The 12,845-nt window shown below is 40.3% G+C and overlaps 1 protein-coding gene across 5 annotated transcripts in view; it reads left to right on the top strand.

Moving 5' to 3' along the window:
* Positions 1 to 12,845, top strand: part of znf804b (zinc finger protein 804B) — a 969,027-nt gene that overhangs the window by 149,345 nt on the left and 806,837 nt on the right. For 3 of the 5 annotated variants that reach the window (XM_073054519.1, XM_073054521.1, XM_073054520.1), the window contains one exon: positions 10,532 to 10,598. The exons of the other annotated variants lie outside the window; for them this stretch is intronic. In XM_073054519.1, the coding sequence (XP_072910620.1) occupies positions 10,587 to 10,598 (12 nt within the window). In that variant the 5' untranslated portion in view covers positions 10,532 to 10,586. The remainder of the gene's footprint in view (positions 1 to 10,531; positions 10,599 to 12,845) is intronic. 5 annotated transcript variants of the gene reach the window in all.

Consider the following 12,845-nt stretch of genomic DNA (forward strand, 5'->3'; position numbering starts at 1 on the left):
TTTTATCATAAGTCTATTCTGTAGTTTATAGCCTAACCCATTTGATTCTGATTCCAGTAATTGAGCAGCATGTAAAGAAATTGATATGGATTTACCCAACATTATAACAGTAGCAGATATTCTGAAATGAACAACATCCATGAATTCATATATTTACAGAAGTGGTATTTACTACCAAGAATGACAGAAATACTCGAGTGTAGAGTGAAAATTATCATAGATAGAATCCTCTGAAATTAGCAGGTTGTTAGTATTTATAGAACCTTTCAATCTTTTTCTAAAAGTATGCAGCAATACTTTACTCTCAATCCAAACAACTCACAATTTATTTACAAAGCCACTAGTGTAAAATGATTGTATTATTGACCATATCAGTATTGAGCATTGAAACATTGAAGCACTGAGAGAACAAATAAGACAGTCTATACAGGATACCTAATGGAACGTGTTCTTCAGTTTATGACATTTCTAAACTGTGTGACAGATGTTTCATTGCAGCTCACACTGTTTTTCATCTGTCCAGAAATATTAACCAAGACAGGACCTCCAAAGCATCCGGCTTTTGACTTTCAGGTGCTGTTGAATTGGAATTATTTTCTATTCAAGCGAAATGTTTTCAATAGATGATGCAAAAATGCTGTAATTGTTCTGCAAATTTGGCCTTATCAGCTAGTGTATTCACAAAAATTATGGCAATTGTTGTAGGACCTTTAAAATGGTGAAGATTGTACCTGCTCAATAACACTGCTGAAGTATAGTTTAACTTTCCTAAACTGTTACATATGAAAGTCCCATTTTTAAAGTAAATCATCTTTCTTCTCTTCTCTTCTAAGACATCACTGCCCGCTGGTGTATTGCTTCAAGGATTCCTCTGATATCTCATCAAAGTGATCACTCATTTTGTGTGAGCCTAAGCACAAGTATTCAGTAAGTCTTTTTAAATGAAGGGCATAATATACTGTCTCCACTTGACAACCATTTTTCAAGAAGGAATCACTTGATTGTGTTCAAGACTGTGAAGGCTGACCAGATTTTCATGGTCCTGTTTTCAGATTCACGGAGACTGATATTGGCCCTGCAACTACTGTGAAAATGAGATCAGTTATTTTATCAAGGGATTCTATCAGGTTGCATTTGCTCATAAAGAAAGATTAATTTTAAGGATGAAGATACATCTTGATCCTTTACATGTGCAAATTTCCTGCTCATGACTGTTGTACATAATTTTCTGGTGGCAAAGGCTTCATGTAAAACTGCCTTACCTGGGTGCCTGTGTCTCTCATAAGGAAGGAATATTCAGTGTGGAGAAAGGACTTGTATTTGTTCTTGTTTTCAGTCTCTGAGGAAAATCTTTGCATGTAAAGCTGTTTTATATATTAGAGTAATAGAGCAATACAGCATGGATACAGGCCCTTTGGCCCAACAAATTCATGCTGACCAAGGTGCACACCGTCTGATCCCAGCTTCCTGTGTTCGGCTCATATCTCCTAGTCGCAACCCTTCCATGTATCAATCTAAATGTCATTAAGGTACCTGCCTCACACACTTCCTCTGGCAGCTCATTCCATTTACTTGTATCCTCAATGTGAAAAAAAATTGCCACCATACTCTCTGCCAGTGTGAATGTCTACTCTGAGGTCCCTCTCTTCCATTTCACAGCCTAGTTCCTTGCCAGTCAGAAAAGGCTCCCTTGCAAATCAGCCAATGATCTATCCATGCTCATATCTTTCCTGTAATACCATGGGCTCTTATCTTGTTAAGCAGCCTCAAGTATGGCACCTTGTCAAATACCTTCTGAAAATCCAAATACACAGCATCCACCAATTCTCCTTTGTGTATCCGGCTGGTCACTTCCTCAAAAGAATTCCAACAGATTTGTCAGGCAAGATTTTTCCTGACGGAAACCATGCTGACCCTTGCCTGTTTTATCATGTGCCTTTAAGTACCTCAAAATCACATTCTGAACAATAAACTCCAATATCTTCCATTGAGGTCAGGTTATCAGGCTTAAAAATTCTTTACTTCTGCCTCCCTCCCTCCCTTCTCGAAGAGTGAGTGATATTTCCAGTTTTATTGTTGAGAAGGCCGGACAAAGTCCATACTGTGAAATTCTGAGGCTAACTGTCATAGCTCAGTTGTTTCATTTATCCCTGCCCGAAATGTTGACTGTACTCTTTTTCCGTAGATGCTGCCTGGCCTGCTGAGTTCCTCCAGCATTTTGTGTCAGTGTGTGTTGCTTGGATTTCCAGGATCTGCAGATTTTCTCGTCTGTGATCATCTAGCTTTGCTTTGCAGGCTTAATATACTACTGTCTGCAAAATTTCACTCATGTATCTTCCATTCAGAAACTTTTTTTCTAAACTATTCTACACTCCTTATACCTCTGACTGTATTCCCTTCTGCATCACACATTCAAAGGTCTTCCTAAAATCTATTCCTATGGCCACATTTTCTGATTAATTCACTTTCTAGCTGAGGCTTATTATAAGCTACTATTTCAAAGTATTTTGTTTAACAAATTGATGTTAACTTTATGCAAAGCTGTTATAGTAAATATGTTAAATTATAACAGGTTTTGTTTCACAGTTAGACGAGTTGGACAGAACCAGCTCCTGTGAGGTCCCTTCACGATACAGTATGTCTCATTTGAAGAATCTTTCCTCCTCTCTTTGACTTGTATGAGTCCCTCTTTCATTGCTCTCTGTAGTTTCTGCTGTGTTTTGGCTCTTTGTTCAAGTTCTTAGTGAGACTTACTACTACAACCATGTATTCTCCCTCAGCAATTGCCTTCATTGCCATCGTGTCCTGACTGGCTTCCAGCTGTTTTTTTCAGGCCTCGCAGTTCAGTCTCAGCCAGGATCTCTGTCAAATCACAATTTCTGTCCCTTTCTCACTCTCTCCCATAGTTCCAGGCCTCACTTTTCCAAATGTGCCATGTTCCCCAGTTCTTCTTGGCCTGCTGCTGGATCCACTCTCCCAACTAGCTGGTCTTGATGTACCTGGTATTCACAAAGGATTGGAAACTCGACCACCACCAATACTGCAAGGGGGCATCTTCGTTGTCAGCTGTCGCCAATCTTACCACACCCCACCCACCTCTGATCCTATAAGACAACCCCAGCCCAAGCATCATCTTCAACCCTTCCTCCCCTGTTCTGTCACCTCCCTTCATTCTACTACATTACTCACCCTGAATCATCCCTTCCATAACCCCTTTCGGACACCAACCTTGCCTGGGCTCCAACTCTTGCTGGTCTTCACCATGTACCCTTTCACCTTGTACCATGTACTCTGACTCTAAATAATCTGTCCTACGCTGAGGCATAACCTTTGAATCGTCAGTGAGTTCTGGTCCATTATGGTGTTGAACTCTTCTATTACGTGTGCGCCCATGCCCATTTCTTTGCAAGGGGTGTTCATTCTTATGTCTCCAGCACTCCTCTTCCACTTGGATACTTCAACAGTTCCCCCCCCCCCCCACCCGCCCCAACCACCCTGGCCGTTCGCTCTCACTTGATGTTTTCATTCCTTATTGTTCACCAGTTGCCTTGACTTCTGAAATTCCCTCAACCACACCAATCTTATTACCCCCCCACCCCACCCTCACCCCCAAGCCTGCTGCTTTCTGCTTAGTTTGGACCACTCTTAGTCTTGTTATCAAACCCACAGACAAGCCGTTGCGGTCTGGCGGCCAATCTCTTCCCTGCAGAGATCAGAAGGCAGCTCTTGGAGGCCAACTCATATCTGCCCCTGGACCATGACCCCACCAGCAAACAGCAGGCCACCCTCACCCAAACAATCACAGATCTCCCTTCCATAGCTTTCACTATGATAGTACCCCAGCCCAACACTGCCAGCTTCTGTCTCCTACTAACGAGCCACAAATAAACTATTTTCTTAGTCCCATTGTTTCTGCCTGTACTTGCATCACTGAGCTTATCTGCTTGTACCTTGACTCTGTCATATCCCCTTTTCCAGTCCACTCACTCCTATATCTATCATGCTGCATCATTTTGACAACTTCCAATTCCTTGGCCACCACATTTATGTCCTGTATTTATATACTGCCACCCTCAATCAGGAAGGTCTTAGGGCCCTCTGCTTTTCTCATTTACATTCCAACATGTTGGTCCATGGCCTCCTCTTCTGCTGCAATGAGGCCACTCTCAGTTTAGAGAAGCAACACTTCATATTCTGCCTGGGTAGCCTCCAACTTGATGGCAGGAACATCAATTTATACAGCTTCGATAATTTCCCCCCTCCCTCTTCCCTCTTCTTCATTTACTCCCTCTTGACTCCCTCTTACCTCTTCTCTTCATCTACCCATCACCCTCCGCTTTCCCTTTCTGCCATAATCCTGTCTTCACCCCATCAGATTCCTTCTTCTCCAGCTCTTTGCCTTTTCTACCTATCACTCCAGCTACTTATTTCAACCCCCTCTCCCCCACCCACCTGGCTTCACCCATCACCTTCTAGCTTGTACTCCATCCCCTCCCTCCACCTCATTCTGGGATCTTTCCCATCCTGATAAAGGGTCTCGGCCAGAAATGTCAACTGCTTTTTCATTTCCATAGGCGTTGCCTGCTCTGGTCAGTTCTTTCACTTGGTGTTGTGTGTGTTACTAAGGAGAAAATAAGCATGAGTTTATGGGGAAAAAAAACTTGGTTAAAAACTCTACTTGAGGTTTTTGCAGATGCAGAATTGTTAAGAGAGGATGAATAGATATTGTGTATTTGAGCTACCAGAAGACTTTTGATAATGTTGGTGTGAATGGGGACTGCCATTAATATATTTGCATAGATTGAGTATTGGTTGATCGGCACAAATCAGAGAGAAGGAGCATAGAACATAGATCAGTACAACACAGGAACAACCCCACACTATCTGTGTAGGGATGATGCTTAAGTAAGCTCAACCTATCCTCATCCTATACGTAATCCATATGTTTGCATGCCTACATCGCTGTCTAAACATTTTTTAAATGCCACCATCATGTGTGCTTCCACCACAATCTTTGTTAGTGTGTTCTAGCTACCTACCACTCTCTCTAAAGAAAAACTTACCCCAATCATCTCCTTTAAACTTACCCCCCCCATCTTAAAGCTATGTTCTGAAGTATTTGAGATTTCTATCTGTGGGGGGAGAAAGCTATCCACTTACCTTTTACACCAGTGATTCTTTTCCGGTTGATGGGCAGAGGCCAGTGGTGTGCTACAGTGATCGGTGCTTAGGTCTCGCTATTTACAATGATATGGATTAGGGAACAAAATGTAACATCCTCATTGCAGATGACATAATGCTAGGGAAGATTTGGGGGGGGGGGTTTAGCAGTTAGGAATGTAAGCTTGTGAGTAGATGCAAAGAAACTCCAATATGATCTAGACAAGTCATATGAGTGGACAAATGAACTGCGGGTAGAGCTTAAATAGATAACTGTTATGTTATCAAATTCAGTTCTAAAAACAAAAACCTAGGTTATTATTACTTGAAATGTGATAGCTTGGGGAAAAATGAAAGTGCAAAGCAATGTGGGTGTCCTGTACATCATTCGCTGAAAGCAAATGTTCAGGTGCAGCAAGGCAAATGGAATTTGACTACAAGACCATAAGAGCAGAATTAGGCCATTTGGCTAATCAGGTCTTCTCCGCTATTTCATCATGGCCAATCTATTTTCCCTCTCAGGCCCCAATTTCCTGCCTTCTCCCCATATCCTTTCATGCCCTGACTAATCAAGAATCTATCAAGCTTTGCCTTTAATATACTGAAAGACTTGGCCTCCAAAGCTGCCTGTGTCATTGAATTCCATTGATTCACCACACGGTGGCTAAAGAAATTCCTCCTCATCTCCGTTCTAAAAGGACACCACTCTATTCTGATCATGTGTCCTCTGGTCTTAGACTTTCATACCATAGTTAACATCCTCTCCACATCCACTCAATCGATGCCTTTTAACATTCAATAGGTTTCAATTAAGTCACCCCTCATTCTTCTGAATTCCAGTGAATACAGGCCCAAAGCCACCAAACCCTCTCTAATGTCAGCACATCCTTCTTGTAACAAACCTTTCAAGCCTGGATTTATTTTTGTGAACCACCTTTGAACCCTTTCTAATGTAAGCATATCCTTTCTTAAACAAGGGGCCCAAAACTGCTCACAATACTCCAAGTGAGGCCTCAACAGTGCTTTATAAAGCCTCACATTACATCCTTGCCTCTATATTCTAGTCCTCTTCAAATGAATGCTAACATCACTTTTGCTTTCCTCACCACAGACTGAACTTACAAATGAACCTTTAGGGTATCTTGCAAGAGGAATCCCAAGTCCCTTTGTACCTCATTTTAAAAAAAAATTTCTCTCCTCTTAGATTTCTACCCCTTGATTTCTTTTACAAAGTGCGTGACCAATCACTTCCCGACACAATTCCATCTGACGCTTCTTTGTTCAGTTTATCAATCTGTCAAAGTCTTTCTGTAGCCTCTTTACTTCCTGAAAGCTACCTGCTCCTCCACTTATCTTTATATCATCCGCGAACTTTGCAATAAAACCATCAATTCCGTCATCCAAGTCATTGATATGTAATGTACAAAGGATTGGTCCCAGCACAGACCCCTGTGGAATACCACTTGTCACTAGCAGCCAATCAGTAAAGGCTACCTCTATTCCCATGTTTTGCCTCCTTCCAATCAGCCACTACTTTATCCGTGCTAGCATCTTTCCTGTAATACCTCAGGCTGTTAACTTGTTAAGCAGCCTCTTGTGTGGCACCTTTTTAAAGACCTTCTGAAAATCCAAATACTGTATACAACATCCACCAATTCTTCTTTGTCTATCCTGCTTGTTACTTCTTGGAATTTGAACAGATTTGTTAGGCAAGATTTTCCCTTGAGGAAACCATGCTGAATATGGTCTTCGTTGCACATATAGTTGAGTTCAGGAACAGAATGCTTTGATGTAGTTTATGGGGCCCAGGTGAGTCTCCATCTGGAGACTGGTGTGCAGTTCTGTTCTCCCAAAGTAAGGGAAGATGTTTTTGCCAGAGAGAGAATGCAACAAATGTTTACTAGACTGATGGCTTGTATATGAGGTAAGATTGGGTTGGTTGAGTTGAGAGTAGAAGAGTAAGGGGCACCTATAGAAACATAAACTTCTAACAGGACTGGACAGACTAGCTACAGAATATCCCTGATTGCTCGAGAGCCTAGACTCAGGGTTGAAACTCACAGAATGCAATGCATCCTATTTAGAAACAAGGGTGGCATGGTAGCCTAGTGGTTAGCACAACATTTTACAGTTCAGTTCCCACCATTGAATTGAGTTTATACATTCTCCCCGTGACTATGTGGGTTTCCTACTAGTGATCAGCTTACCTCCCACTGTCCAAAGACATACTGGTTGGTAGGTTAAGTGGTCATTGTCAGTGGTCCTGTGATTAGGCTAGGGTTAAATTGCTGGGTGGCATGGCTTGAAGGGTTAGTAGGGCCTGTTTTTTTATGCTCTATCTCAATACATAAATAAGAAAGGTCAGATGTGACTTCTTTGACCAGAGGTGAACCTGTTCATTATCAACCACAAAATGAGTGAAAACCAAGTCATTAAGTATGTTCAGGAGGGGGTAGGTATATTAAAACAAAATGGATCAAGGGATATAGGAAGAATGTTGGGTACATGGTACTGAAGTTTGGAGTGGGGGAGCTCCTCTGTTTCTATGCTTTCTAAAATGATGCTTCAGATCACATTTCCAGATCTCTATAAAATGTCACACCTGTAAATTTATATTATAAGATTGAATTCTACTTTTCCTCATCACAAATACTATTTCTACTTTGTTGACAGGTAAGTGTTTGAGGATAGTTATTTAATAAAAAATGTTTATCACTTTAATAGATGACAGCAGTGAACTGATCCACTAGTGTAATCCATTTTGCATGTTTTGATATTATGATAAACAACATATATGCTCAAATGGTCAAAATGCTCCTCCAGTAGAGTTTCGGAGGCAAGAATTCTGATGACTGTGGAGTTGTTGTGAAACCATCATGGGCAATGGCACGTATGCCTCTCTTGGCCTAAACCAGATCATTCACAGCTTCAATATCTTTATCAGCCCTAATCTGTAATTTAGTAGCCAGACTTCTGTCCTGAGTCAGAAAGCTGTAGTTTGAATACTATTCAAGATTTAAGTATCAAAGACTGTGTAAGTTATACAACCATGAGATTTGTTTGCTCACATGTAGCCACATGGCAAGACACCCAATTAAAGAAAAAAGAACAAAAATAAAAAGTAAAAGACCAACACCCCCAAGAGAAAGAAAAAAAACATGAATTATGCAAAAAATTGAAGCGGACAACAATATTCTGAGCCAAAATTGAGTCCTCACATCCAAACCTCGGAGCAGCACAGAGTCAGCCCAAAGCCTTGCTTGTCATTCATGTTAGCAGGCACGTGCACAGCAGCCAAGGCAGTCTTCATAGCCTCAGCACCATGGAAAGAGGAGAGACCACTGTGGAGAATGAGCAAAATACACTCTTGTGCCAGATCTCGGCACCCTGTCTTACCAGTTTATCTGGGCTGGCTTTTAAATTGACCGAACAACAGACAGCAAAAGGCACCTGCGCCCTGGAGAGTGGAGTAAGATATCATAGAGAGTGAGCAAAATCAGCTCTACTCTCCAGCGTTTAAACTGTCTAAACAGCGAATCGTACCTTGCACCTTGCACTAGGAGCTGGTTGCAGCGAAAGGCTCCGGGCCTAGACCACACCACCCAGTGACTTGTCCAGAGCTGCTCTCAACCTCTTCAAATCAGCTTCTAGAAATTTGTGTTCAAACATCTAAATCGGTACTCCAGTGCTGTAGTGAAGGAGTGCTACTTTGTTGAGATTCCTGTCTTAACAGATAAATTTTAAGCTAAGGCTTTGTGGCCTCTCGAGATCATATGAAAATTGATCCCCCAAAAAATAATGTTGAAATAGAGAAAAAAAATTATCTCTAGCTCTGTAGCAAATTTATATTCCTTAATCAGTGTTTCTAAATAGATTATCTAGTCATTATCATATTCCTGTTTTTAAAAGGTTGCTGATCACAAAATGTTTCTGAGACTATTACAATGCAATATTTATTCCAATTTAAAAGTATATTTTATTGGCTATAACAAAATGTTTGGGATCCCCTGAAGGGACATGAAAGGCAGTACATAAAAGCAGCAATCTTTTTCTTCATAAAACAGCTAATTACATATACTTTTACATATCTTATCAAGGCTTCATTCAGTCCTACTCCACTTGCCTAGTACACAAATAAAGGCAAAATTTTCCCAAGAGTGGAAATAAGAAATACATATAGAAAATGGAGAATACACGTGGTGGTCAAGCAGCAGATGCTTTCATTATTTATTTACTTATTATGACACTGAAGGAGACCATTTATCCCATTGAGTCCCTGCTGGCTCATAAAAAATGCCCGACACTGGTCCCCTAGGCCTGAGTTGACGTAGTAGTAGTAGTAGTAGTGGTAGGCTCACAACAGAACGTTAGTCGTATACGCCCTCTCTGTCATAACGGGTTTTTGTCTCACCTGCCTATCAACGCCTCTTTGATTCTTGTGCCATCTGCATACACATACCAACGCATCTGCCAGGTCTGGGAGGCAAACACAACACATGCGGTAAACCTCTCTGTTCCTGGAGAGAACATGCAAGCTGGACACAGATAGCACTCCCAAGTTGGGGTCAAACCTGAATCCTAGGTATTGTGAGGCAGCAGCAATAACTATATTTCAGTTTGTTATAATCTTTGATTTGCTACCAGCTTCAGAGTACCAGATTATTTGGCTTTTTATTTGAGTTGTTTGGTTGACATTTTTATATGGTGCTTCTGAGGTGGCAAATTCTTCAAGTGATAGTAAGTACTAGAGTATTTTATGTAATTGATAGTAGAGGAAATAAAAGCTGACATTATATACCTAAGAAGTGATAAATTGTCTACTTGGAAAAATAACCATTGCAATTCTTGGTTGTTGACTATAATGGTGTCCTTTCTGCTAACCTATCTGCTTTTGAACTTCCATGTTATGCATTTATTTCTTCCAACTTTTCGTTTTCCAACCTAGAAACAAATTACTGCTGCAAGAGAAGAACAAGGGAAAACATGAATGGATATTTCTCCACAAAATCAATTAAACATTTGATATTTAATTTTGAAAGAAATACATCAAACAATGTGTTTATTTTTGAAGAATAGTGGCAATCTTTTAGTTTAGTAATCATTACTTATCTTTGACCAAAATATTATAAATGCAGCTGACTAAGGTACCAATTCAAGTATTAAATACATCCCGAAATCCTGATGTGAGAAGCCAGTATCAGAGTGGTCAGTCTTTTGTAATGACGTTGCAAATGAAGCTCTGTAAACCACATATTGAAAATGTATGATTTGTTTGCATAGACCAGGATGCTGCATTTTATATATTTTCCATTGTTTACTGCTTAATAGGAACAAATTCCTTTGGATTTCCAATGTTTATTTTATTTCACAGGGTGCGATCAGCCTATCCCAGTTTCCTTAGGCATGACACAAAGGATTTAGGGAGAATGGAAATGCAGGTATGTTACGTAATTATTCGTTTAAAGTTATTTACTATTTTATGTAATATTCTGTACGTAGTATGAAGAAATCAATAAAATGATTTCAAAGCCATATAGTGAAGTATTCCAGAAGAAAGTTTTAGGTTTAATATCACTGGAATACGCTGTGAAATTTGTTAGCTTAGAAGAGGCAGTACAATGCAATAAATGATAAACATAGAGAAGAAAAGTCGATTTCAGTAATTGTATATAACAGCGAGGAAAAAAAGTGTGGTAGTGTTCATGGGTTCAATGTCCATTTAGAAATCAAATGGCAGAGCAGAAAAAGCTGCTTCTGAATTGCTGAGTGTGTGCCTTCAAACTTCTGTACCTACTTCCTGATGGTAACAATAAGAAGAGGGCATGTCCTGGGTAATGAGGGTCCCTAATAATGGATGCTGCCTTCCTAAGGCACCACTCCTTGAAGATACCTTGTTTGCTACGGAGGCTAGTTCCCATGATGAAATTGACTAATTTTACAACTTCCTGTAGCTTCTTACGATGCAATAGCAACATCCCCTCCCCCCATACCAGACAGTCAGAATGCTCTCCATGGTACATCTGTGGAAGTTTTTGAGTAATCAATAAAGTAATCTAATTTGATATTTTTAAGGGTGCTCTTCCTTTATGTTTAAGGTAAATCTTTCCTCTTCAATGTATTGTGATTTATAGCATCATATGCAGCTAGTGACTAGAATGTTGTTTTGCCAATTGTCAAGATTTTTCATGCGTCTCAAGACAAAATGTCATAAAGTTCCTTTATTCATTTTCTTTTAAGAGAGTGGCAATAATTCCCTTTCAGACGATTTACAAGAGTTTTTCAAACTATTTTATTGCATTTGACACTTATGTGAAATAGAGAGGTTGTGGAAAATGTGCCTGTGATGTGTTTTACAGCAATGTTTATTTATTTGTGTTAGTTATGTGATGGCCAATGCTTTAAAACACAGTTTAGTATTTTCAACTCTCACTTTGCTACCCTGGGTGACGTTGGGGGTGGGGTTGCTGTAATGTACCAACAAGCTGCCCAAAGGTGATACGATGAAAGTCTGTTTCTAACAAGCCAATTTTTGCCTGATCAGAGAGCAAGATATCTATTTATTTATTTTGAGATGCTGTGCGGAACAGGCCCTACTGGCCCTTCGAGCTACCCATCAATTTAATCCTCGCCTCATCACGAGACAGTTTACAATGACAATTTACTAACTGGTAGGTCTTTGTACTGTGTGAGGAAACTGAGGGAAACCCACTCAGACACGAGGAGAAAACACAAACTCCTTATAGATGGCACTGGATTTGGACTCTGCCTCAAGCTGTAACAGCTGACTACTATGCTGCTGTGGTGCCCTGTACACTACTGTGGTACCCTCTGATAATGTGTATGACAAGTGACAATCCAAACTCAGTAGAGCAATTTTAAAGGATGTGCTGTTAGTGGTATGCTGATAGAAGTGTTGAGTGACTGAGAGTAGAGTTGTGAGAAAGAATGGACTGCAAATCCCATCAATGAAAAAAAAATCAGGTATATTTAGGACTGATTAGGATTCCATTTGCTTTGATGAAGTGAGTAAATGAAGAAGTTATTAACTTTGGGATCTGGTTTCAACCATGCAGACAATGGTGGTAGATAGGAACTGCTATTTCCTTCTCATCTAAGAAGAAATGTAGGATCTCAGACTGGTCTGGTGTAGATAAGGATGGCGTAAAGAAGAATTGAATAGTGGAAAAACTTGAAGTTCAAAACACATTTATTATTAAAGTAGGTATTCTATATACAACTTTGAGATTTGTTGCCTTACTGGCAGTCAGAAACAAAGAAACCCAATAAACCCATTATAAAAGAAGACCATTAATCACCCAATCTCAGAAAACAGCAAGTCATGTAAATGATAAAAGCAAGCAAATCACATTTAGAACTGAAGTTCACGATAGTGAGTCTGTAGCCACAAAGCCAGTCACAGCCGATCCAGGAGCCTGTTAGTTGCAGGCCAAAGCCTTAGTTCAGAACAGAGATGAGTAAACCTCATGGATCAGTAAGCTGAACACCTGCCTGTCCCTCTCCTCCAGCCCCAACACTCTGATCTTTTCAATCTGGTCTGGGCATTAAATTGGTCAAACCTTTGGTCATCCCTAGTTCTTGAGCCAGGGCCCACTGCCTCAATTTGTCCTGTACCTGACCTTTCCAATCTGGCCTAGCGTTTAAGTCAGTCAAACATCAGGTTGTTC

Source organism: Hemitrygon akajei, chromosome 8 (assembly GCF_048418815.1).
Source record: "Hemitrygon akajei chromosome 8, sHemAka1.3, whole genome shotgun sequence".
NCBI lineage: Eukaryota > Metazoa > Chordata > Chondrichthyes > Myliobatiformes > Dasyatidae > Hemitrygon > Hemitrygon akajei.